The sequence below is a fragment of the Crocuta crocuta genome, unplaced genomic scaffold (genome assembly GCF_008692635.1).
Source record: "Crocuta crocuta isolate KB4526 unplaced genomic scaffold, BGI_CrCroc_1.0 scaffold234, whole genome shotgun sequence".
NCBI lineage: Eukaryota > Metazoa > Chordata > Mammalia > Carnivora > Hyaenidae > Crocuta > Crocuta crocuta.
In genome coordinates this window covers 1,617,450-1,643,834 of record NW_027529647.1, presented here as the reverse complement: position 1 = coordinate 1,643,834, position 26,385 = coordinate 1,617,450, and the positions used below count along the sequence as shown (strand labels likewise).

General features: G+C 55.2%; 2 protein-coding genes across 4 annotated transcripts in view; both read right to left on the bottom strand.

Moving 5' to 3' along the window:
* The window catches only part of NLRC3 (NLR family CARD domain containing 3), a 27,496-nt gene extending 19,223 nt beyond the window's left edge, over positions 1-8,273 (bottom strand). For all 3 annotated transcript variants that reach the window (XM_077762542.1, XM_077762543.1, XM_077762544.1), the window contains exons 1-4: positions 7,990-8,273; positions 1,077-1,169; positions 502-563; positions 31-232 (exon numbers count right to left, since the gene is read on the bottom strand). In XM_077762542.1, coding sequence (XP_077618668.1) covers positions 31-208 — 178 coding nt within the window. In that variant the 5' untranslated portion in view covers positions 209-232; positions 502-563; positions 1,077-1,169; positions 7,990-8,273. The remainder of the gene's footprint in view (positions 1-30; positions 233-501; positions 564-1,076; positions 1,170-7,989) is intronic.
* Positions 8,274-11,227: 2,954 nt separating this feature from the next.
* SLX4 (SLX4 structure-specific endonuclease subunit) overlaps positions 11,228-26,385 on the bottom strand; it is a 21,372-nt gene continuing 6,214 nt past the window's right edge. Inside the window, 13 exon segments of the mRNA XM_077762541.1 lie at positions 11,228-11,868; positions 11,870-12,215; positions 12,669-13,073; positions 13,661-13,760; positions 15,918-16,078; positions 16,080-18,053; positions 19,005-19,174; positions 19,877-20,023; positions 20,927-21,015; positions 21,485-21,725; positions 22,268-22,584; positions 22,710-22,918; positions 25,233-25,445. Coding sequence (XP_077618667.1) covers positions 11,584-11,868; positions 11,870-12,215; positions 12,669-13,073; positions 13,661-13,760; positions 15,918-16,078; positions 16,080-18,053; positions 19,005-19,174; positions 19,877-20,023; positions 20,927-21,015; positions 21,485-21,725; positions 22,268-22,584; positions 22,710-22,918; positions 25,233-25,445 — 4,657 coding nt within the window. The 3' untranslated portion in view covers positions 11,228-11,583.

The window sequence follows — 26,385 nt, the reverse complement described above, 5'->3', positions numbered from 1 at the left end:
AGGGCCCAGGGATACCCTCCATCTGCCTACCATCACCGTGAGGCCCCAGGGGGGACTGTGGCGCCCCGTCCAGGGGCTGTGGGGCCTGGGAGCCCTGACTGCTCTTCCCGGCCAGCAGGTCCATGAGGGCTTTCACCTGCCCAGCGGGGGAGCCGGGGCCTCGGCCCGGGCCTGCCTCCCCACCGGTCCGCACCTCCTGCTTCCTCATGGGGTCCGGGATTGCCGCCAGGAGCTGTGAAGAGAAGGGCCTGAGGTGCCTTGTGCCGCATCATCACCCTGGCCTAGGACAGGTGAGTGAGCCTCCAGGGATGGGGAGGGACCCACTCTCTGTCCTTCCCCAGGCTGCTGGTGGTCATCTCCATCTGGCCTCCAGGAAGGGCTGGGAAGGGCTGTTCGTTCCTGGACAGTGAGCATCGTCCCTGACGCCAGGAGCATGGCTCACATGGGGGGCTCTGTGGATAAGAACCGGGCCCAGGCTGGAGCCTGAGCTCCACCACTTACTGGCTTTGTGGCACCGGGCAGGCCGCCTGAGCTCCTCGTGCTGTGCTGTCCTCATTTGTGACCTGGAAATGGAGACGGGGTTAAGAGCAAGTCTGCTCCCAAGAAGGGGAGAATGAAAGAGGTCAATCTGGAAAGGCCGCGTGCTCTATGACCCCAGCTCTGTGACCCTCTGGAAAAGGCAAAACTGTGGAGAAAGGGAGAAGATCATCTGTGGTTGCCAGGAGGGGTGGGGGTGGGGGGAGCCTCAGGGGCTCTGAGCATAGCGAAAGCTCTGGCGCGGCAGGCACTGCAGCGGTGGGTCTGCGTCATGGTGCGCTTGCCCAGACTCCTACAGGGATGGTGCCGCCAGTCTCGCTGCTCTCCTGGGGACTCCTGACCCCAGCAGCACCGCTTTCTGCTGGGCACTGCAGTGTGGGGCCACCGAGAGGCGGAGCCATGCCCGGGCACCACCTGCTCACGTCCCTTTTCCTGAGGCTAAGAGTGGCTCCCGTGGCCGAGGCTGGCCGCCCCAGTGTCCCTCCCTCAGCTAAGGCAGAAGGTCGAGGACCCTCAGGGCACCCCAGCCACCTCCTCACCTGCAGCGGGCGGGATGTCTGGCCCACGGCAGCTCCTCCGGCAGGGCCCCACAAACTCAGGGGGTGGGGGTCGGCCATCCCTTGTCCACAGGTCTAGGAGAGAAAACAGGACACAGGGCTGAGCAGAGGTCATGCCTACTGCTCCGGATGCCAGCCACTCGCTGAAATGGGTCTCGTCCTGAGTCTTCCAGCTTAACGGGTCCCTGGGTCTCACTGATCATCAATTAGGAGGGGTCACCTGGCTCTAGCCCCAAGGATCCGACATCCTCCTTGACCTTGCACCTGCACTGGGCTTTCCTGGCACTTTAACTCAGGATGAACCTTTTTACCTAGAAGATGCTAAAAGGAGCTTTACAAGTGGAATAAGCGTTTTCCAGTCGCATCTGAGCGCTGCCAGAGTGTTAAGTAGTGCCGTGACTTCAGGCCAGGCTGGGTGTCCAGCCCAGCAGAGGGGGTCTGGGAGCATTAGTTAAGAGGCCAGGGTGAGGCCTCGCTCCTTCTGCTTCTTCAGATTCCCTCCTTTGTTCTTCTTAGCGTCAACTCCAAGGGGGAAAAGAAACCAGATGGGGCTTTGACTGAAGTCTCGTTAACGTGGATATAGATCAGTGTGGGTGTCACTGAGAAGACTGTCTTTGTGCATTTTGTCTCCTATCCCATCAACATATTAAGTATTCACATTACTTCCCTTCATCTCTCAGTGAATTCTTACTGCAGTACGAATAATTTCATCTCTTTACTAAAATCTCAACACTTATCTTGAACAAGTCTTCCCACATGGGTCAGACCCTCTACCTCCCCCATGCGGTGGTGAGTGATGGGAGTCACACTGGGCATGCTTGTCTGACTCCCTGGGGTGGTTTGAGCCCAAGCCGGCAGCCCTCATGTTTGTGACAGTGTCTAAGTAGTACTCTCCTCCTGGAAAAGATTCCTTCACTTCCTTGTTTCCTAGCAGCATTCAGATAACATCACATGATTGCTCCCTGAAGGCTTACTGTGCTCCAGATGTTCTGTTAAGCATTGTACTTACATCATTTCCCGTGTTATAACAACTCTCATTAAATTGTTATGGCTCCCATGTTATGGATGAGGACATTGAGGCTCAGAGAGGTTAAGTGACTTGCTCGGGGCTACGCAGCTGGGGAGTAGCTGAGTTGCGAGAGAAACCAAGGCTTCACCGACGTCAGCCTTTGTGCTGGATAATCTCCTGCCTCTTATAGTACGTCCCTATATATTTTTTTTAATTAAAAATTTTTTTTTCATTTTTATTTTTGAGAGACAGCATGCACAGGGAAGGGGCAGAGAGAGAGACAATCCAAAGCAGGCTCCAGGCTCTGAGCTGTCAGCATAGAGGCCAATTCGAGGCTCAAACTCATGAGCCGTGAAATCATTACCTGAGCCAAAGTTGGACGCTCAACGGACTGAGCCACCCCGGCGCCCTTCGTACATCCCCACATTAAAAAAAAAGTAGGCATGTCTATTAAATTAGCAAATACCTCTTGAGCAGTATTGACACAACCACATGATTTATTTCCATTCAGTCATTGAATCAACAGGTATTTATTGAGGCCCCGTTGTGGCCTGTGGGCGATGGGGGATGTGAAGGAAACAAGTTAGACAAGTCCTGACCCTGTGAGCGTGGTTGCGGTGGGCACATGACAGTAAAGTAACCCGGTGAATGAGTGAGGCTGCTCTGACGGTGACTAGTGCGGTGAATGAAAGCACAGTGTGCGTGGAGGAGTGGGTTGGCTATCACGGTGCTAGAGAAGGCCTCTGTGAGAAGGCTACTTAGGAGCAGAGATCTAAAGAGTGAGAAAGAGTTAATGATGCAAAGAGCTAGGGGAAGAGCAAGTACAGATGCCCTGCGCATTACTGGGGCAGAAAAGCCAGAGTTGTTGGAGCACAGTGAATGGGGAAGGGGGCTCACAAGACAAGGTCCGAGGACTATTGAGACCCACCCACTGTTAAAAGGCTCTTGGATTTGTACTAAGTGTGGTGGGAAGCCACTGGAGAGAGTGACATGATGGATTCATATCCATTCTCTCCTTTAATCTGTGAGCTACACTAAGAGATTTTCTAATACTGGATCACCCTTAGGTTCTTGAATACTATTTTCCATGTAAAACAGGGTGGGCTAGCACAAGAATAGATACAGAAGTCATTAGAACATAATATAGAGCCTAGGAACAAAATACTAGCCTGTGAAAAAATAGCATTAAATTTTTTAAAAAATTTTAATTTTAAAGAGAGATCAAGTGGGGGAGAGGGACAGAGCCAGAGGGGCAGAGGGAATGTGAGACAGAATCTTAAGCAGGCTCCATGCTGAGCACGGAGCCCAACCACAGGGCTGGATCTCACAACCCTGGGGTCATGACCTGAGCCAAAATTAAGAGTCATAGGCTCAGTCAACTGAGCCACCTAGGTGCCCTGGTGGTTTTTCAGTGAGGTGCCAGTGCAGTAGGGAAAATGAAAGGGTAAAAGGTTTCAGGATTGGAAAAGGGAAAAAAACCCAAACACTTTCACTATCCACAGTTGATATGACATTGAAAATCCAAAAGAATCTACAACTGATTAGAACTAATACATGAACTTAGCAAGGTTTCTGAACACAAGATCAGTTAAAAAAAAATCATATATATTCCTGCTTGTTAGCAACAATGAAATTGAAAGTAAGATTTGAAACATTTAAAAAGCAAATATCAAGGGGCGCTTGGGTGGCTCAGTCAGTTGGGCGTACGGCTTTGGCTCGGGTCATGATCTCGCAGCTTACAAGTTTGAGCCCTGCATCAGGCTCTGTGTGGACAGCTCAGAGCCTGGAGCTGCTTCGGATTCTGTGTCTCCCTCTCTCTCTGCCCCTCCCCTGCTCGTGCTCTGTCTCTTTCTCTCTCAGAAATAAATGAACATTAAAATTTAAAAAGCAAATATCTAGGGTTAAATTTAGCAAAAAATTTGCAAGACCTCCACACAGAAAACTATAAAACAATACTAAGAGAAATTTTAAAAGATCTAAAAGAGGGATTTACCATGTTCATGAATTGGAAACTTACTACTAAAAAAATGCCAATTCTTCCCAAATTGATCTATAAATTGAACGACATTGTAACCAAAATTCCAGCAAGCTTTTTTGGGTAAGGAGGGGAGGGTAGAAATTGGTAAGCTGATTCTGAAACATATGTGTAAAGCAAAAGACCCTGGACTAGGCAAAATTATTTTGAAAAAGAAGAACAAATCTAGAAGATGTCTACTACCCAACATCAAGGCTTAGTGTAGAGCTGTAGAAGGTAATAGCACAGGGGCAGGTCATCAAGTACATAGAGGGTCCTGAAACAGACCCACACATGTACACCTAACAGAAACAAGTGTTTATATCCATCAAAACACAGTATCAGAATGTTCTAGCAGCTTTATTCATAGTGTCCAAAAAAAAAGTAGGAACAGCCAATATCCATCAATAATAGAATGAAAAAATTTTTTGTAATATTCAGACAGTCAAGTCCTATGTAGTAATGATAGCGAAAGAACTGCTGACAGACTCAAGTGGCTGACTCTCGCAGACACGTTGAGTGAACAAAATGGCACCCCAAAGAGAACATACCCCGTTTAATGTCAGGCCCAACCAATCTGACATGATAGAAGTCAGAACAGTAGTTACCCTTGGGGGCAATTTTGACTGGGTGGAGGCACGCGGGAGCCTTGTAGGGTGCTGGAAACTTAGATACGTTGATCTGGGTGATCAATATGATCACCGATTGATACAGATACACAGGTGTCTACATATGTAAAAACCACTGAGCTCACTTTGCTGTCTGTAAGTTATACTTCTATTGAAAGAAAAGTGATGCCAGCAGCTCTCTAAATCTCCAAACGTGTGTAAACCAAGGTGAAGCGGTGTGACTGCAGCCTCTTAGCGCGTGAGGCCAGGACGGTAGGGCCTTGTCCCGCTGTTGGGTTGGGCGCTGTCAGGGCACAGCCCAGGGGCAGACATGGCTTCCTGTCCTTGCTTGTCTTGGTACACCCCCAGGTGACACCCTGCTGCTCCTGGGGGTATGGTGGTGGCTAGGGGCATGAGGGGACCGTGCGGAAGAAAGGCCGGGCTCAGTGCTTCTCAGCCCTGGCAGAACAGGGTCTAGAGCACTATTGTGTGTGTGTGTGTGTGTGTGTGTGTGTGTGTGTTAAAATATACACTGCATGAAAGTTACCATTGAAACCATTTTTAAAGGATATAATTCAGTGCCCTTAAATACATTTACAATCTGTGAAAGCATCACCACCATCTACCTCTAGAATGCTTTGTCCCCCAAATGGGAAACCTGCCCCTATTGAAGCGCGAACTCCCAGTTCCCCTCCTCCCAGCCCCTGGCACCCAGCCTTCCACTTTCTGTCACTATGAATCTGACTCCTCTAGGGACCTCATACACTATTTGCCCTTTTGTGTCTGTTTTCCAGGTTCATCTTGTTGTAACATATAAAAATTTCATTCCTTTTTAAGGCTAAGTCATATTCCATTTTTGTAGTTAGACCACCTTTTGTGTATTCATTCATCCATTGATGGACATTTGGGTTGTTTCCACCTTTTTCCTCTTGTGAATAAATGCTGCTGTGAACACAGGTGTACATAGGCCTGTTCAGGTCCCTGCTTTCCATTCCTTCGGGTGTGTATACTCAGCAGTGGAATTGCTGAATCATATGGTCGTTCTAGGGAGAAATGTTTTTAAAAAGCCACTACTTAGCACAACCATCTAGAGGTTTATTTGGTGTGAGGTAGAGCCTCAACACGTATATATTTTTAAATAAATTTGTTAAAGGTTATTTATTTTGAGAGAGAGCGAGCATGAATGGGGCAGGGGCAGAGAGAGAGGGGTGAGACAGAGGATCCCAAGGAGGCCTCACTGTCAGCACGAAGCCTGATGCAGCCTGATGCGGGACTCGAACTTACAAACCTCAAGATCATGACCTGAGCCAAAATCATGAGTCAGACGCCTAACCGACTGAGCCACCCAGGCACCTGGTCAACATGTGTATATTTTAAAGGGGAGAGGAGGCAGGGCTGAGTCGTGTCTGAGAAGGTGGGACAGGTGAGCTCTCCCCTGCCTCCACCTTGCAGTCCCGTCTCCCTCTCAGTGTTGGGAGACAACATTCCTCTGGGTCAGACACTCATCTGTCTTGCCCTGCTGACCTCAGGCAACCAGGGTTGCCAGGTTTAGCAAATTAAGCTAAATTTAAATTTCAGATAAACCACAATCCTTTCAGTATAAGTATATCCCAAGTATTACATGGGATATACTTAGATTTTAAAACCCAGGGCCAACCTCAGAGGCCACTGAGGGTGCTCCCGCCATGGGACAGCTGCATGGCCACTTGTGTGCACAGGCCCTGTGAACAGGGCCGCCCCTGCAGGGTGGAACCTGCCACAGGCCTGAGTGCCACACGTGCCACCAGGGACAGTCTGTGCCCGGTGTGGACAGCCTTCAGTGAGAGCGGGAGGAGGCCCTGCAACCGGCTTAAAGAGGGGAAGACAGGCAGGTGGCCTCGGGCTGCCCTGGGGGATCTGAAGGCCACAGTTGTTCTGAGCTGTGGTGGGCAGGGCCAGCCAGCCAGACGACTGGGGACCACAGCCACCCGCCCTGGAGCAGGCTTCCCCACGCCCCTGCATCCTCCAGAGCATCATCCACGGGGAAGGATGCAGCCGAGGACCTGTGCTTGCTCGTGTTGGTGTCGCTCGGACCCTGTCTGAGCTCGGATCCACAGCTGAGCTCATGCCTCATCCCTGAGAAGACACAGGTCCCGATTTAACTCACCGTCTTTGCCAACAGGTCCTGTCTTGTTCTGTGCTGCCCTCCCAGGGGCCTGTGCAACAGCGAGCCTCTCTCTGCCCACCCGCACTTGGTAGCCGTACGGGCCCCGCAGCGCTGACCGGCCTGGCCGTCCTCACCTCAGGCCACAGCACCTCTCGGATGCTCCTGGCTCCCGACTCCCTGCCCCCTCCCTGCCTCCCGGGGCTCAAGAGTTCAGTTCTCAGCCCCCTTGAGGTAGCTCAGCACTGTGGCCGGGGACCACTTGAGACCAAACAGCCTTTCCTAGAGGTGGGAGGAAGTGGCGCCTTTGCCGCAGGACATGGCCCTTCTGAACCTGCACTGTCCGTGGGACAGAGAAGGGGCTCCTGGCCTGCACCCCTACCTGGCAACCAGCCACAGGGTGGTCTGTGACGGCCACAAGTGAGACCCCAGCTTGGGGAAAGCACTACCCCCATGGAGGAGACCCAGAGGAGCCCTGGGAAGGACTGTGGGGAGGAGCCTGACTGCGGGGAGGTCCCCATGGCCAGCAGCCACTGCTGGCACAGCTCTGTGGCACCTCTTCTGAGAAGGCCTCTCTGGTTCCCAGCTCTCTCAGAATGATGAGCCTAATCTCCACCCAAAGGTGTGGCTGGAGGAGACCCCTGGGGGCTGCTCACCCGGCACTGAGTGCTGGGCCCCAGCCTGCCTGCACCGTCTCCTTGGCCCTCAGGATCCTGGGGCAGGTCTGGCATTGTCACTGCCATCTTACAGGTGGAAGGTGATGCCGGGAATGGAGCCCAGGTCTGCTGATGCCAAGTTTAACCCCTGGGCTGCACTGCTGAACCTCACTCTGCCTGCAGCAGTTTCTGGTTACTTCCTGCTCTTCCTAGCCCATCTCCGGGACCTGGGGAGCTGGGCTTCGGGCCTTTGGCCCATTGTGAGGTATCCTGGGGCGTGTTTCTTTATTCCACATGGTGAACTAGTCCTGCTCAGCAGCTGCCGGCCCCCATGGGGACACCTTCCCAGTGCCACCCAGCCACCACTCCCTAGACCAGCTCAGGCCTCAAAAGTCACAGTCCTTCCTGCCAGCGGTCTCTTCTTCCTCCCCCATCCTGCACTGAGGCAGCTTGGGCTTGACTTACCTCCCAGACCTCATTGCCCTAGGAATGCCGAGAGTGCGGGGCTGAGGGTGCTCCATCCTGGTGCTCCTGGGCTCAGCCCTGCTCCAGGGGACGGAAGCAGCTGCGTGGTGGTGAGGATGTCCTGGGATTCTCTGTGGCCAGTCAGCCGGGCCCCGAGCCCTCAGGCTCTGTGCGGGGCAGGAGCAAAGCCCTGTTGGAAGGGATGGGGAGGCACTGACTGCGCAGCGCAGGGGGGTTCCTGCCCGCCGGCTCCTGCAGTCCCCCAAGCCCACTGGCTGTCACGGCAGCCGGGGCTCCTCACCTCTTCCTGTGTAGGGCTCCACCTCAACCCTCCTTCCTGTCTGATTTCAAAAGCCAACAGCCTCTGAGACAAATCAGTGAGCCGCGGCTGCCCCGGTTCGGCCTTGTCACCACTCTGTAATTTGGAGAGGCAGGGGGTGCCGCCAGGATCTGCACATCTGACTGATGTTCAGGACAGATGTCCAGCCAAGGCCACAGAGGAGAAGGGGCTCACCATGAGCTGACCTTTGCTTTTTGGGGGTGGGCGGGAAACCAGGCTAGCTGCGGGGACATTCGGTGACTTGCCCAAGGCCACACAGCAGGAGGCTGGCTTCTTGGTCTGGAACAGTCTTCTCGCTCAGGCTCCCCTGCTCTGATGCGGCTGTGCCCCCCTTGCTTTCCTTGCTCAGGCACCCAGCTGTACCCCACGAGGTGGTCCCAAAGGCAGGTCAGGTGCACCCTGAGATGGCAGAGTGTGGCCATTCACTTGGGCACCTGAGGTGGACCTCAGCATGTGGGCTGCCCCGACCGAGAAGGGGTGAGGGGGAAGGACATGCCCAGAGTGAACAGGAGAAACATTACAACAGGGGACAAGTACAGGACATCCTCCAGTGACAGGGAGCAGGTCACTGTGGGGCCATGGAGAGAAGCAGGTGACAAGGTGGGAGCCAAGCGATGGGTACCCCAGTTTTCCTAAGCCAGCCAGCTGGGAGCCATCCGTGGTTGTAGAGCAGGAGGGTGGTGGGTTCAGATAATGCAGCTGGTGGATGAGGGGAGGTGGGAGGGGACGTGTGTTTGCAGCAGCCTGTTCTCAAGGGCTGTGTGGAGGTGAAGGAGAGGGGAGCGGAGGGGACTGAGGTGACGACAGAAGTGCTCCGTGCGATGACATCCTTCTGTGCCCCCTCCCAGCCTCCCCTGCAGCAGTGCCTTCAGGGCCCCAGCAACTTGCCAGACACTGGGGGAGACACACGGCTGTTCTCTCGAGCAGCTTGCTGAGGCTCCAGGCCCCCAGAGTGCACACAGGCGGCTGTAGCCTCGGCCGTGAGGCGCAGTGGAGGCGTCTGAAACCAGGCCGCCCACAGGATGCTGGAAGCCGCAGGGGCCTGGTGGGGATCCGTCATGTGAAAGACGCCAAGAGGCCTGCTCTGCTCCCCCCTCCACAGCTCAGGGAAGTTGGTTACTGAGCACAGGAGGAAGCAGCCTCCTTCCTGGGGGGTCTCGAGGACTCTCCCCCGGCGACTCTCCCCCCACCTCCAACGGGCAGCCCACGAGGACCACACTGGAGGCTTTCCTCCTGACTCTCCTCAGTGTTAGTATGTTTGGGGCGGGATCTCATTCTGGGGCTTTTTGTCCACCCAGAAGTGTGACAGCCAGACAGGCAGTGGCCTCAGCCCTTCCTCAGTCCGAGGCTTCCTGCCTGTAGGGGCGAGGGTCTCTCTGGGGCTGTGCAGGCCCCTGGGAGCCCCGTGGCTCTCCTTGATTGCCTGCCGTGACCATGGCCGGGCCGGGCCAGTCACAGGATGCAGGACAGGCCTGGGAGGTCTGGACACAGCACAACAAAGTGGAGGTACTGCACGGTTTCCCACAGCTCTGGGGCTCAGCACACTGTCTCCTGTGCTAACTACCCATCACAAGGCAGGGCAGCGCTTCTGGAACGTCTGCCCGCTGTGCAGCTTGAGGCCCACTGCCACCCCGCTCCGCCAGCCCCGCGGCAGGTGCCGGGATAGGGCCGCTCTTCCACACGGTTTCCCTTCTCAGCCAGTTGGCTGGGCCTGATTGTCCCATTCCCGTCAGGTGTGACTTCTCCGGACCGGTCAGCGTTCTTCTGGAGGCTGCCAGTCCTCTACTTGTACTGGGCCCTCACTGCCATGAGTGTGGTCAGGGTCAGGGCTCAAGCCCTGGCCGGGCCGACTGCCGACTCCTGGGGTCCCCCCGGGGCCTGCTGGGAAGCCCGACCTGGCCAAGGCCTTCTACCACCAGGGCTCCTTTCCTCCCACCCCTTCCCTGGCCCAAGGCTTTTTTCTGTTTCAACCCCTCCTGCAGCTAGTGACATTCTGGGCTGCCTTCCAAGGACTGAAGGCTCCCAGGCCTCTCCCGGAGCAGTGCATCCAAAGCTGCTCATCCGAGTCCAGGGTCTCCAGCAGGAGTCAGTGAAGCCAGGTAAGGGCTCTGAGTCTCCTGCTTCCCCAAATCCTCCTCACTTCCCTCAGAGTCCCTACTAGGTCAGAAGAGCAAGTAAGAAACACGTGGTGCCTTCAAGACCAGGCCAGATTCCATCTTCAGTCTCACCTGTTAGCCGGGAGATCTGAGCCCTGGAACCCACTGTCCTCTCTAACCCCTGCTCACCCTCTTCCCCAGGTCACAAACCAGGACACGTGCTATGTGTTCAAGAAGCCCCATCTGACCTCCCTGAATGCTGCACGCACCTGAGCCCAGCTCACAATCCCCCCTTCCAGGAGGCTATCGCTGGGGGCCACCTGGAACTGGCCCTCACACGCAGCGCGGGGCAGGCCAGAGTCTGGCTGATGACCAGGAGCACCAGCTTGTTTCTGACCTCTTCCCGGAGGTCCCAGGGCAGAGGCCGGAGCAGGCTTTGCAAACACATCCTGGAAAAGTGCAGCTTCTGACTCAGTGGGTCTGGACAGGCTCATGCTTGCATCTGTAATAACCCCCAGGGGGACAGTGCGGGGCCCCAGGCCTCCCTTTGAGCATCGAGGGCTGGAGCTCACTGCTTGGTAGGGGCTGAGTGTGGGCTTATGGGCTCACAGTCGTGGATGAACAAATGCACACACCTCTTATCTAAGAACCAAAGAGAAGTGAGCCAGCAGGCCTGGGTCACTCGTTGCAGTGAAGGACAGGCACAGAGCCCTGCAGACGCGGGGTGGGGGCAGCAGAGGTGCTGTGGGTGGAGCTGCCAGCCAGCTTCCCTCATCCTTCTACAGTATCTGGGAGATTTTTATAAAGCCTTTTTGTTTTTATTGCACATCATATAAAATGGACTGCACTATATTTAAAACAGACAAGGCATTCACAGACTTCTCTTTTCTGGCCCTCACCCGAACTCCATACCACTTCTGAGGCTGGAGACAGCTTCCCCCACCTACTCAGCAAAGCCGGCTATGCACTGCCTGCACTGCCCCGTTTGGAGACTGCTGGTGACAATGACAGATGTCTGGGCAGGACGTCTGGGCCAGCAGAGCACCTGACATGTAGTGAGAGGCTTGTGGACACTTGGTCTGCTGGTGGAGGCAGGAATTACAGCCGAGTGTGGAGAAGGCAGGCAGGGCAGGCGCAAGCTGGTCCTGGATGTCCACCTCAGGGCGAGGGCACCCTGTGCCTGACAGACCTCCTCCTGGCTAGCTGACAGCTGCCCATGGCAGGGTCAAAAGGAGATAAACTGTGGGCACCAACAGGGGCAGGGCCTGGGGCCCGGGGGCCATGGAAATGGAGTTGGGGAAAGTCGACCCAGCTCGGTGCTGCAGTCGCTTTCACGGGGGGGCTGATGTGGTCCCCAGGCCCAGAAACGCCAGTGGAGGCCTGGCTCACTGACTGCTCACAGGCTGCTGATGGCCGCGGGCGGGGAGGGGCAGACCGGCCTGCTGGCCCTGTCCCCCTTCTTCTTGCCCACGGGCCGCTGCCTCTTCCTCTGGAGCTTCTCCTTCCGGGCCGCAGAGGTGGTGAAGGTGATACAGTGGGCATCCAGGAAATCCAGCAGCTTCCCCAGGGCCATGTGGATGCCATGCTGCTTCAGCTCGGCCTGCAGCTCGGCCAGCTCAAAGGGCTGATAGAGCAGGGCCTTGCGGTAGAGGGCCGGCCGGGAGCGGATGTAGCGCCTCACTGCCTCCTCTGTGGCTGCCGCCTGGACGGCCGTCTGTGATACACTAACCTCCTCTTGACCCTCCTCATCCCCTGCAGACTCCAAGGCTGCTCCAAACTCAAAGGAAGAACTGCAAAGAACCAGACAAAAACATTTGGTGACACTCCTCTCCAGTACCCTGAGAGCAGGAGTCTCTTTGAGGGAAAGAGCATTTCTGTGTCCCCTGCGGAGCCCGACAGGCAGCATGGGTGACCTCCCAGGCTGGCAGCAAGCTTGAGGCCTCTGTGATCCTGCTGCTCTCCCTGCCGGCTGGGGCAGGGCCCTACCCTCGTCAGATCCACTGCTGGCACCAACAAGTGCCACCAGGAGGCCCAGCCCTCATCGCACGAGAGCATCCTGAGGGCGAGGATACGGGAGCCTCAGAGGTTTGCTCAGGAGGCTCACAGATGACTGCCTGTGACCTGAGGTGGGTTTCCTATAGTTCAAATCCAGAAGGCTGCTGGCATTTGTCAACGATGGCATTAGGCCTTGCTTCTGCCAGCTCACGGACCCACTGGTCCCCCTCTCCTTCCGTCCCAGTTACCTTTGTGAGCTAAAGGAGCTGTCACTGCTGTCCGTGGAGGAGGCCACTGATTCCTGGGAGGCTGGGAGCTGGGCGTCACCATCAGGGTCTGGAGGCTCCTCCCTGGCTAGTGACATGCTCATTGGAGAGAGGCTTCCACCAGGCTGCGTCTTTTGATTGGTCTTAGTGGACCCCTTGGACCTGTGGAGAAGGGGGCCAGAAGCGGCCTCTAGCTGGGCACGGCCAGCTGCCCTGGAGGCCTTGGACGTCTTGCTGGGGTGGGTCTGGCTGTGAGGAGCCTCCAGGAGCACCTGTGAGGACTGGCTCTCATTCTCCGAGTCTGACTCCAGAGTCTGGTGAGTATACTGGAATATCTCCTTCAGTTTCAGGACCATCTGGCGTTTGGGTAGAGGGCGGACCCCAAACCTGAATGGGGAAACAGGTGAACTTCAGCAAAGAGCAAAGTCATCAACAAGTTAAATTAATGGCTTTGTGTAACTGAAATCTCAAGTGCCTAACTTTTGTGAGCATTCAGAGGTGTCTGTTCTGCAGGCCAGCTGAGCTTACTCTAAAGAATATTCCAGAAGGGCCCTTCTGGAATGGAATGGAATGGAATGGAATATTCAGAGGTTCTGATCTGGGTGATGATGGTAGTGATAACACCAGTGCCCAAGGTGAGGAGCAGCATTGATTGGGATGTGATAGTTTGATGTTCTTGTAAAAAATCAGAGCTCCTTATTCAGAGTGCTAAGGGCAAGGGTCCCATTTCCATGCACATGGCACATGGAGACGTATCACCTGATGGGTCACCTGACAGAGTCTCTCTCCTCTCTTAGCTTCTCTGGGAACAGGTAATTTGGGGATTACCAGATGTCACACACTCTTCCACCCCCCAGTGGCTCCTGCTACCAGAGCCCCCATAGCAGGTCTTTCATCTCCGGCCTCACTAAAGCCTGGACACACACAGGAGGGAGTGGACCACTCACGAGCAAGTTTTCAAGAATAACACCCACCTATCCAGTTCTTTCTTTAATACCGGGGTCTCCATGATGGAATACCTTGGCATTGGGGTTATGGGCATTTTCGGGGGCAAGTTCTTCCAATTAGCACCTTCTAGAGAGAACAAAAGAAACACGTTTCAGCACAAAGGAACTGGATTTACCTCTTCTGAGCTCAGGAGGATCACCAAGAGAAATCCTGCGTTTGAAGAAAGCCCAGCCACCATTGGGCTCCATGAGAGCGGTATGTCCACCCCCTCACTGTTTGACGCTAGAACTGCGTCTTCTCGGAATGCATCACACGGCACGTGATTAGGGCCACAGCCTTTGTGCGACGCCGATGCTGCGTGAACAGGGAGGAAAGCAGATTCACGGCTGCCAGGGGCTGGGGCGAAGGGGGAGGAGTGGTTGCTGATGGGATGATGAAAATGTTCCAGGATTTGTGGTGATGCTTGCAGAACACTGTTAATGTACTAAAACCACTGAGGGGTAACGGTTTGATTTTTGTTTCGTAGCTTCCGTCTGTCACCGTGCACTGTCATCCTACTGACCGTATTCCCTGTGCTGTTTGGAATATATTCCCATGACTTATTCCGTTACCGGAAGCCTGCACCTCCCACTCTCCCTCCCATTTTACCCAGCCCCCACAGCTGCAGAACACTGTTAATGTACTAAAAACCACTGAATTATACATTTTAAAGGGGAAACTTTATGGTGTGTAAATAATAGCTCCATAAAGCTGTTATTTTAGAAAAGAAGTCAGTAGTTTAAAGACAGACTGGACAATTTAGGAATATATTTGGTTATCCTTTTTATGAGCACGGAGCCCTTTGAGACTCCATTGAAAACAGGCTGTCTCCTGAAAAAAAAAAAAAAAGCACAAAATTCTTTATATAATTTGAGAAAAATGGTCACCTCGTGGAAACCCACCTCGAATTCAGACTAAGGCCCCCCTGGTCTGAGGCCTCCTGCGGTAGTTCTCTCGGCACCACCTGGGAACTGGCTGGTTAGAAATGCAAATTCTTGGCCGAGCCCCAGACCTCCTGAAGCAGCCCTGGGGTGGGGCCTGGCCATGTGTGTTTTAAGAAGTTCTCCAGGCAATTCTGAAGCCCACTCAGTGCTGAGAGTGCTGGTCAACGAGGCCCAGTTGGTCTCGGACTTTAGGAGGAAACGAAATCCTAGGCTGCACGCAGATGCTCTGCCCACGGGCTACTTCCCTGCTACCAGCCACTGCTTGGTGCAACTCTGCCCTTCCCGGCTCCCCGGGGGATCAGCCTGGCAGGGGACGGGGACGGGCGGGCGGCAGCAGCTCAGGGGCTGACATGGGGGACTCTGAAATGAGCTGGGAAAGGCATCCCTCCACGGGGCTGGTGGATGAGGAAGGACCTCCCACACTTGCTCCACCTGTTGTCTTTTTTCAGTAAGATGAAAATTCACTTGAAATTTTAAAGTGAACAATCCAGAGGCACTTTGTACATTCCCAGTGTGGTGCAGCCCCCACCTCGATCTAGCTCCAAAGCGGCTTCGTCACCCCCAAGGGGCAATTCCGTACCCAGCACGCTGTCCCCGCTCCTGGCAACTGCTCGTCTGCTCCTGTCCCGACAGAGGTGCCTACTCTGGACATGTCACAGGAACGGAATTACACAGCATGTGGTCTCCTGTGACTCCGGTCTCTCCCTGAACATCGTGTGTTCAAGGTTCATCCACGACCTAACAGGTATCAGTACTTCGGTCCTTTCTATGGCTGCTAATAAATAGCCCACTGCACGGACGGGACCGCATCCTGTTCATCCATGCGTCAGCTGATGGGCACCTGGGTTATCTGCCCCCCGTGGCCACCGTGAACAATGCTGCCGTGGACACATGTACAAGGATCTGTTTCGGTCCTCACTGCACTTCTGCTGAGCGTGCTCACAGCAGTGGAGCTGCGGGCTCAGGACGGCAGCGCTGTTTCACTTCGGGAGGAACCATGCTTGGCCAACTTTGAGGCGCACCTGAGGTGCTCGTCTCGGCCTTTCAGAGGTGCTGGCTCAGTATTCCCGGGCAGGGTCCAAAGAGCGGTTTTTCACGTGAGCCCAGGGGAGGCAGAGGATCCAGGCGAGGACAGGAACTGGCTAGGGGGTATGTCTGGAAGCAAGCCGGCTGTCCCTCAGCCCAAGAGAGGGAGGGACTCAGCTGGCCCTGCGCTGTGTTCACTGTCCCCTCCAGCCTCTTAGTGTAACACAGTGTAAGAGACAATTCCCCCCTTCCCCACCCCTGCCCCACTACTCACTTGGAGTCTCTAACCCTTTTGATTTCTGAGCTTCATCAGGACTCCGTGTCTGGGCCGGAGGAAGGAGCTCTGGAGGCTTCTGTTCTCCATCCCAATCGTCCCATAGAGCGGAGTTCAGAAAACTCAGCCTGCCGCTCCCAGGCGAGCTGGCCCGAGGGGANAATGGGGGTGGTACCTAGGAAGGCCGGGGAGCTGCCGTCACTGCTCGGACTACTGGTGCTCAGGGGCCCCATCAGCTCGAGGTTCAGTTGGTCAATTGGAATCGGTGAGAGGGGCTCCACATGCCAGTGGCAGTCGTCAACTAGGATCGGAGGGTCGTTGTCCAGCAGGGGGCTGCTGTTCACCTCCTCCCGCTCGTCTTCGCTGTCTTCCACCTCCACCACCTCACTCGTGGTAGCCCGATTCAGCAGGCTCGGCCCGGGGGGTGAGTACTTCTGGAGCTGCTCTGTGCTATCGGCCAGGCCCCCTGAGATGGGACAGGGCGCCAGAGGAGTAAAAGGCTGGAGGCGCCTGGGGTGGGGACTGCATGGGCCCCTGCTGTCAGGACTTCCTGCACTGACAGGGCCCAGGCGTGGTGGCGACATCTGGGGCCTGGTTACTGAACACTTATTTGCAGCTTCAGGTGCATCCCTGTTTCCTAGGGGGGCCCAGGACTTGAACTGGACCACATGATCTACTAAAGCCCTGGCCCTGAGGCCTGTTATTTGGGTCTGGGATGAAGAGTCACGGCTTCTGCTGGCCAGGGGGGGGGCGGGCACCAGCCAGGAGGCGTCTGTGGTGCTGTCCTCTTCGGGGCCACTCTCGGGGTCACAGAACAGCCGAGGGGTCCCCCTGCCTTCACCAGAGCCCCGGCTCCCTGGAGGCCTCTCCTCCCCACAGAGCAGCCCCGCCTCTCTCTGTGGTGGGCTTTGGAAAGAGTCCTGATCTGCATCGACGTCGATGATAGAAAACAGCTCACAAGACTTGCTGCTAACTTCTAGCACTTTCCTTTCTTCCAGGGGACCATTAAGAACAGACTTTGTCTTGGTTTGTTCTAGCTCCAGCTCTTCATCTGAGTCTAACAAAAGGATGATCTCATCTTCTCTGTTCTTGCTGGATGGCGTATTCTCAGATCTAGAGCTCAAATGACCAGGATTTGACTGGGTTAGGTCAATGGATGGAGATTTTTCTGGGGAGATCAGAGCCTCTTTATTTCTGCACTCCAACAAGGAACCACGTCCTTCGCCTTTCTGGACGCCTGGATCTTTAAGTAGCTTGCGGAGGCTCCTGACCCTCTTCTGCTTGGACGGTGAGTCCTGGGAGGACGCCCGAGAGGCTCTGCTGGGCGACTTGCCCGTGTGCTGAGGGCGAGGGTGTGGCCGGCTGGGACTCCTGCCTTGCGGGGGCTGTGACAGGCACAGGCGCAATGGGGGCACCTGCCCGCAGCCAGGGGTACAGGGGCTCTCTGCCCCCATGCCATTGCCTTCCTGGAAATCACTCGTTGTCTGGAACGGTTCAGGGCATCTTCTGGGAGTCGATGAAAATGGCTGTTCCGCAGCAGCAGCAGCCGAGCACCAAAGGGCATCTTCCTTTCTCCCTGCCTGACGGCCCTGAGAAGGGCAAGAGGAGCCGGGGTGCCCCAGTGCTTCCTCTGGGGACCCTGCTTTCTCTCTGTCTGCTTGCTGGCCCTTGAGTAGCAGGGGCGTGGAAGGTCTCATGCTCTTCCATTTGGCTGGGGCCTCATCTCTTCTCTGGCCGCACAGTTCCATCGCTTCTGCATTTTCCGGCTGTTCATGAACCTGAACACTTACTGAGATTTGTGCAGACATAGAACCATCCTCCCTGAACTGGTCCATTTCTTCCTTGACCTCTGGACTCCTTTCCCCCTGGAGCAGCTTGCGCTGAGTGGCTGCAAATTCATAAATCTCTTCCATTTCTGCCTCATCCACTTTTTCTGTGTCTTCTTCACAGCCCTCAGATTTCAATGAAGCCTCTGCTTCTTCCTCTTCCTTCACCCACATGGATCTCAAGAGTTCTTGGAAGTTCTCTGCCCGGCTTTCACAATCCTTGTCTTCCTTCTCCTTTCGTGGTCTGTCCTCTGAATCTATCACGTCAGGTGCTTGTTCACACAGAAGAACAAGCTCACTAACACCAAACCTGCAACAGGAAACGCCATGCATCACTACCCCACAGAGGCAGCAGCTGGTGGCCTGGCACAGGCGAGGGTCACGGGGAGGACAGCTGGGACTCAGTCCTGGGCTCTTCCCTGCTCTCTTGTGGACGGGGCCCATGCTCACACCCAGCAGCCCCCCAGGCCACTCAGCTCTAGAAGAGGCCCAGGGATTTGAAGGAGGGGATCTTGAACTCTGCTGTGCAAACAGGAAGGTGCGTCAGGCTGAGCTGGAGAGGACAGCAGCCGGTGGCATCGCATGGCTGAGCTGTCATGAGAGGCACCTGGAGCTCCATGACCAATGCAAAGCAAAAAGAGTGAACCCATTACAGGTCAGCTGGGCCAACGGGGGCACCACCCGCCATGTCCCCAAGCAGTCGGTGGTCTAACTGGGACATTCAGAACCCCGGGGCTCAGGCTGATCCTTTCCCAAGGATGCCCCTGAGGGCTGACATGGCCTCGGAGGGACACAGTTCACCATGTTTTGTGGAGCTGCCTGCTGCCCCTCCTGACCTGCTCTGTGGACACGGTGCAAACCTACAGGAGTTAAACTATGCATTCTATCCACTATTGTTTTCTGGGGCCTGGGAAAGGATGGCTACTGTAGGCTTTTGTGGTGGAACAACCAAGGAGCGGCAGGGGTTCGGGGCAGCTGAAGCCAAGGACACCCCCCCCATCACACCCAGGAGCACCCAGGGAGCTAAAAGCCACGTGACTCGGCAGAGGCCATCCTCAACCACCGCTGAGCTCTCCTGCCATTGTCCACTCTGGCCTGACTTCTAGTCTATATGTCCTGGGCAAGGTCACTACTGAGCATAAACCTGGGGTTAACAGGTACAGGAAGGGCTCAGCCCTGACCCTCCTGTGAGCCGTCAACCTGCCATTCCTCGTCAGTCAATGTCAGATGCTGTGAGGTAAATGGGAAGAACGATCCGGACCTGTGGGCCAGATCGCTCAGGCCGGGGGCCAGCCGGGGAGGCACGCCGGGGTCTGCAGTGTAGAGGTAGTGCAGGAGCGCGAGGGCGGCCTCGGCGTTCACATCACTCAGCAGCACGCGCTGGCTCCTCACGTCGTCATCCTCTGCAGCGAAGAAGCCTTCACTGTTCACCTGAGAACGAAGAAAAATACAGGTTTACTGACCTCACAGGCCTGACCTGGGTCCACACAGAGGGGGCCCCCTCCTCCACACAGCCTTTCCTCGGCGCCAGCGTTAGCCAGCGTCGCGCCAGTCTGCTGGGCAGGAACTCTGTGGTCAGGCCATAAAACGTCACTGTTTACAAAAGCAGACCATGATGGATGCTCAGGCACCTAGTCGTTTCCCTCTTGACAGACACAGGAGGGGCACAAGAACCTCCTGGTAGAGGCCAACAGCAGTTTCCTGGATTCCCGCAGCACTGTTCAAGTCAAATGTGTTGGCACAGGTCAGAGCAGAAACGCTTGTCAGCAGCTCAACCTTCAAAAGGTCGAGGATGACTTTATCATTACAGAAACAGAGGAAAAGGAAACAATTCTGGGGAAAAGTGGATTTTTAGTCAGTGAATCAAGAAATCTGATGTTTCCCAATCCTCAGTTCATTTCCTCATACTGCTTCCATGGAAGACTTCAAACAAGTCTCCATGAAGTACAACTGGGAAGTACAACTGAGAAGATGGAGGGAGAAGGGTCAGTGCGCTGGGGGGANGGGAAGGTGGGAAGAGGGGAGGGGGAGGAGTGAAGAAGGGGGGGAGGGAGGAGGAAAGGGAAGAGAGAGAGCGCGGAGGGAGGAAGAGAGAGGGAGGAGGGGAGAAGGAGGGAGAGGGGACATACTCACATACTGCATGAGAAGGGGGCACCGGGCATACAGCACGAACTTGTGGGCATAAAGCACCTCCCCACTGTCTGTCTGAAACTGGATGTCGCTCAGCTGTGGGTTATTGACCATGGCTCTGAAGTCAGCCAGCAGCAAACTGAGAGTGAGCTGGAAGGAGGGGAGCAGATTGGTCTAACAGCAAGTTTTCCAACCTGAGGGGTGCCCTGAGCTCCTGTCCACAGGCTCCCACACAGGGTTCCACCTGTTATTACCCCGAGGCTCTCGACAATATGGGACAGCACTCTAGCTTCTTTCTCAAATTTTCCATTACACTGAATCCCCTGGCCCCAAATGTGGCGGGACGAGCAAGTGGAGCCGCGATGGCTGCAGTAAAGCTGCAGGCGCAGTGTCAGCTGCTGCCGAACAGAGTGAGCGGGGTGCACGCTGGGCCAAGCACTTCACAAACACTGTGTGCGGCCCGATGTGACAGGCAAGGATCTTGAGCCCACACCGTTCAGGTAGCCGGCGGACAAGGGCTCCGAGTCCCTTCTCCGACTATGTGCCACGCTCCTCAGGTAGACTGTGGTGTGAAGGGTTTGGCTGATACTGATACACTAACAGGATCACATCTGCTCTAAGGAGAACACAACTTCCAACCCTGCGTCACCAACAAAGAACGTGAACTATCATCTGGAGGCCAACGTCGGACCTGATGTCAGAGGGGCACAGTAGGTGCTGAACAAATGAATGAAAGCTGAGGGATCGAAGGCCCTTACAGAGAAGCCATGATGCCTGTGGGCTCTCAGGACAAAGCAGGTTCCCAGGGCTTGGCTACTGTGGTATCCCCAGAGTGCAGTGACACAAGGGACAGAAGCCTCACGGCAGAACCCTAGAGTGGACAGGAGACTCCTGTGGACTCTCGCCTGGCTTAGCTCAGAGGCCGATGAGGGTCCAGTGGACTTGTGTGAGGGTCCGGACGCCAGAAGCGAGCTGACTCGGTGAGTGGCCAGTAGCACAGAGCGAGGAGCAGAGCCAGGCTGGCCAGCCCGTTGGGAGAAGCTGGGTTCTTACCGAAGCTTGGCTGCCCCTCTCCAGCTGCTCCTCCTGGGAGGGCAGGATAAATCCAGTCAGTGGAAGGCCAGTGGGCGACAAATCGATTCCTGAGAGAAGGATTCACAGGTTAAAAGAAAAGCACGTCTGGCAACATCCATCTCCAGACGTCACCTGTTGGCCGGCCAACCCCGCAGGCACCCGGGAGATGCTGGTCACCCAAGGGCTTCTTCACTGAAAGTGAACCACCTGTTGACAGCTTTTACCCCTTACCCAGAGGTACACGGGCGGTGAAACAGACACACGCAGCCCACGGGTCACTTGCTCTGGGAAAAGGGCTGTAGCCTGGGTTAAAGTTTAAGATAACAGTGACAGACTCACGTACGCAACATTCATCTTTGAGAAAAAAGGGAAGCACTTACAGAGACCGTGTTCTCCCCATCCTTTAGGGACAAGCCAGGGACCCTCAGGTCTGAGCGGCTATCACCAAGCCACAAAGACTAGCCAGTGAGGCTGCAACCACGTGGGAGGAAGGCCGGGAGGGCAGGGCTGGCCCAGGTGTCCCATCCCGTGTCTCACCTGCAGCCCCGCCCGAGCTGGCGGGGCCCCCACTGCAGGGCCATGGGGTGGCACCCAGCCCCTCTCCCGCCAGCTCCACAAGGTCCTGCAGGGCCTGGTGCTCCCTCTGGCTGGCGGAGGCGGGCGGGCTCCTGGGGCCGTGGCCTGTGTGGTGGGCACTGGGGAGAGCAGGTGACGTCTGTACTCCCAGCTCTGGCTGGTCAGGCAGCACTGGGGGGAGCATGGGCTCCTGTGTGAGGCGCTGAAAGAAGTCAGAAAGCCGAGTGACCACGTGGCCACTGCAGCAGCCACCACTCAGAGGGTCCCTGAGAGTGCCAGCCACAGCCCAGAGCAACCTGGCGAAGCTTTTCTCCCCCACCATCCATCAACGGACTTCTCTGTCACGGCGAATGCGATGCCTGCTGCTCCTGTGTCTGCAGAAGGTCCCTGAGGGCCCTGCAGAAGGGTCCCTAAACAGCCTCAAGCTTAGTGACTCCAGGCACACGTGCATCAGGCTTGTCTGGCTCCTGGGCCACACCACACATGGGTTATACCAGCCCCCCTGGGGGTGGAGTCCTGGACTGCATTTCAGTCAAGCTCTCCAGGGACAGGACACATGCGTGAAAAGGTGGATTCCTCCCAGGAGAGCCATCCGTTCGTACGCAGAGAACACACTACAACCAACACCCCCCGACTTCCTACCCTTCCTTCCTTTTTGGACTTTCTGTTGATGCCCAGTGCTGCCTTCCTGGAGCTGCCGGCCTCTCCCCAGAGCCCCCAGTATGCCCAGAGGGGAGGGCGCACCTTCGTGGGCCGCTGGGGCACCATGGGAGGGACCAGGCTTGCTGTGTAGAAGGCTTCCAGAGCCCAGGCCCCAGTCAGGGCGCTGCCCTCCCATAGAAAGTTCTGCTTCCTTCCAGATGGCTGCAGACACCAGCCAGCCTTTCCCAGCTCTTCCTTTAGAATCTTGCTCGCGGGAAGCGGCGGCGTGCAGGCCAGCTCCATCTCCTCGGCAAAGAGCTGGGCCACCCGATCCTCCGTCTGCCTCCCCGTGGTCTCTGGGTCCTGGACTAACAACAGGGGAGGGGAAACAGGTGCCTTCCTCTTGCGGCTCTTCTTTTCTGGAGGTAAACAGAAGCGAAGCACAGGGTCAAGGACAGAGCTGTCCACACAGCCTGAGGCCCAGCCGCAGTCACCTTCGGCCAGCAGCAGTGTGGAGAGCCTCCCCCAGCAGGGCCGTGCCTACCTGCTCCCAGTCTTATCCTTTCAGAAAAGGCGCCTTCCAGTCTGAGCGCCACCGGCCCGGCCTCCTGCTCCATCTCGGACCGGGACAGGGCCATGGCCATCAGCAATTCCTCAGACGGCGCCTCGGGCTTGGTGACCCTCTGCTTCCTCTGCAGCTCCTTCTGGGTGGTGGCTCCCCTCTGCTTCAGACCTCCAACGTGATTGCTGAAGCTTAAAAGGCAGCCAAACAGGTTAGCGGTGCCAGAGGTGTGAGTGCTCCCTCTTCTGAGGCAGTGCCCGCTGGACCAGAGAGGCCTGGACCCCTTCTCCTCTGGTCGGGAGAGAAAAGGGAAAATATGACCTCATCAGACAGAGGCATAGTTGCTCTGGGCATTCGCTGTACTCATCCTTTGCCTTGTGTGAGCTCACACGATCCTGGGCCACCTTCAGTGTGGTCCGCAGAGGGGAGGGTCTGGGACCTTCCATGTTCCAGGTAGCATGAGGGTCTGGGACTCATGCTACTCAGCTGAGTTCTTGGCAGACATACAAAGCTGTGAGTGATACCTGCACATCCTCGGTGCGGCCAGACCCTGCAGGGGAGCCAACACTCGACGGCTCTGTTAGCTTCCTGGATTCCACCAATGTCTGCCCATCCACACCTCAGATGCCCCTCAGGCAGTCCCTGGACCACACTGGCCACGGAAGGATCCCTTCCCCTCCTGCAGGGGCCTGTGAGCAGAGCCTCTGCACAAGGCCCGAAGGAGAGGCCTCCCAGCTTAGACCACCAACATGGTCAGCCAGCTTGGAGGAGATTTACTTAAAGGACTTTTAAGTGGAGAATGCAGACCGGCTGGTGAACCCCAACAGGCTGAGGGAGAAATAGGAGAGCAAAGGCGAGAGAGAAACCGGGAGCGCAAACCCAGCTGTGGTGCTGCTCTAGAGAGCACCTTTGGCCTTTACAGAGAAGTTCATGTTCTCTCCTGGGCCAGGGATGGCTCAATCTCAGGTATCACCTTGGAAGATCTACATAAGCCCTAATTCAGTTCAACTTCCTGGTTGAACTTCTATGGAACCCCATATGGTAACCACAGCCTCCCAGAGGGAAAGGGGCCATCCCCGCATCCACTATCCCGGAGTTCCAAACACCCCAGTCTGGGCCTTAGGGCAGGTGAGGCTCAAAGCCTCAGTGAAGGTGTCCATCTGCTGTAGTTCTCTACTTTAATAATCTTCTAGAAAGACGCACACACATCTTGTGCCTCTTCTTGGAGGTATTTTAAAAAGCAGATATATTTAAGGGTGCCTGGGTGGCTTAGTCGGTTAAGTGNAAATAAAAAAAACGTTAAAAAAAAAAAAAAAAAGCAGATATATTTAATCTGAGTAAGTAGTTGCCATCCAGTCTTGCCGAAAGACAACAATGGCTTAGATAATATCTTTTTAAAAAAACTTTTTTTGTTAATGTTTTATTTATTTCTGAGAGAGAGAGAGACAGTGTGAGCAGGGGAGGGTCAGAGAGAGAGGGAGACACAGACTCCGAAACAGGCTCCAGGCTCTGAGCTAGGTGTCAGCACAGAGCCTGAAGCAGGGCTCAAATCCATGATCCATGAGATCATGACCTGAGCCGAAGTCGGATGCTTAACCGACTGAGTCACCCAGGTGCCCCTGGCTTAGATAATATCTATGGTAGGGCCTTAAAGCTTCCAATTCTGAGATGCTAGTGTTGACGTGCTATAATATAGACAGTCTTGACAGCTAAGAACTGACTTCTGCCTACCCCAGTCTCACCATTGGCCCAGCTCAGACACCCACAACCTGTGTGCAAGACATTGGCCAGGACACACAGAGCCACTGCCCTTGGCCTTCCCTTTGTTCTTGACAGCTGTCAAAGGAAAGAAATTCCAAACCTACAGAAGTCCAGGGTCTGTGCTAGATTGTTCCCTGTAACGCCAGCGTCCACCTCAGCGGGGGCAGTGTGCAGGGGAGCTGAGCTGCACGTGTACCTGTGGTTTGCACACCAAGGACTTATTTCTAGCTACGTGCAGGCCTCCTACTGTAACACTTAAGCATTTAATTCATGCACGTTAAAAAAAGGCCTGTGCTTTTGCTTGCCAACTCTTTGAACGATGCCGAGTCCGCTTACATTAACAGGGTGAGAATCGGCCCGCACAGAGGTGAAGTCGTGTCACAGCACACGGGATGTGGACATGGGACAGTGGGTTTCCAAGTTCCTCACTGCTCCAGAGGGCACCGACCGCAGGATGGAGAGAATGGGAAAATCTCAGGAAGGTCCTCTAGGAAACCAGCCCAGCCAGTCCTCTGCACAGACACACCTGCGTGGACCACCTCAAAGCCTTCGAGGATGCAGACTCTGTCTCCTCCTCCATCCCAGTGGGGACTGTGCCTGATTTCCTTCTCAAATGCTTTGTTTCCAGAATCTTGGGGATTGTGGGTAGGAGCCTAGGGCTCTGTTCTTCTCTAATACTACAAAAGGCTTTAAAAAGAAAAAAAAGAGCGTTTCTGTGGTTTTCTTCCTTTTCATGTGACTCACCTTGATGCCAGTATGCCACTAGCCCCCTCCGGCAGAGCCGTCTGCAGTCGCACAGCCTGGAGCAGGAGCTGGGGGCCGACATCCATCTTCACTGCGCACTGTTTCAGGTGACTGATTCTGCTCTTTGGGGTGAGAAATGGCTTCCCACAAATCGGGCATTCGGGGATCCGAGGTGTGGAGGGTGTCAATGCCTTTTCAGTCTCATCTAAGCACCTGGAGGAAGACAGTGAACACGGAATGCTCTCCCTGGTAATGTGGGTCGTAGCAGACCTGTGTCCACGACAGCACGGACATGCTGCAGGCTGCAGCCAGCTCCTCCACGAGGCTTGCACTCAGCCTTTGAACCCCTACATTTAGGGATCTGTTAGTGAAGCTGGCTGAAGAAGGCAAGGACAGGTTACATGGTGGCGATCCTGCTCCTAAGTATATGCCCCAAATAACTGAAAGCACACACTCAAACTAATACACAAAACACATACTCCTAGCAGCTCTAGATGCAGTATTCAAAAGGTAGAAACAATGCATTCATCCACCGGCGGATGAAAGATAAACAAGACATGGTCTATCCCTACGAAGCGGTATTGTTCAACTGTAAAAAGGAACGAAATTCTGATCCATGCTGTAACCTGAATGAACCATGAAAACCCTGTCAAGTGAAGGAAGCCAGACACAATAGGCTATGTCTTGCGTGATTCCACTTATGTCCAGAACAGACAAATCTACAGAGACAGAAAGTGCATGAGCGGTTGCCAGGGGCTTGGAGGGTCGTTGGTGGGGGTGGGAAGGGACAGTGAGGGCTACTGGGTATGGGGTTTCTTTTTTCTTTTTCTATTTTTTTTTTTAATGTTTTATTTATTTCTGAGAGAGAGAGAGAGAGCGTGAGCAAGGGAGGTTCAGAGAGAGAGGGAGACACAGAATCCGAAGCAGGCTCCAGGCTCTGAGCTGGCTGTCAGCACAGAGCCCGACGCCGGGCTTGAACCCACAAACCACGAGATCATGACCTGAGCTGAAGTCAGACACTCAACCGACTGAGCCACCCTGGCGTCCCTATAGGGTTTCTTTTTGGGGGAGTGAAAGTCCTCTAAAATTGATTGTGGTGGGGCACCTGGGTGGCTCAGTCAGTGAAGCGTCTGACTTCGGCTCAGGTCATGAT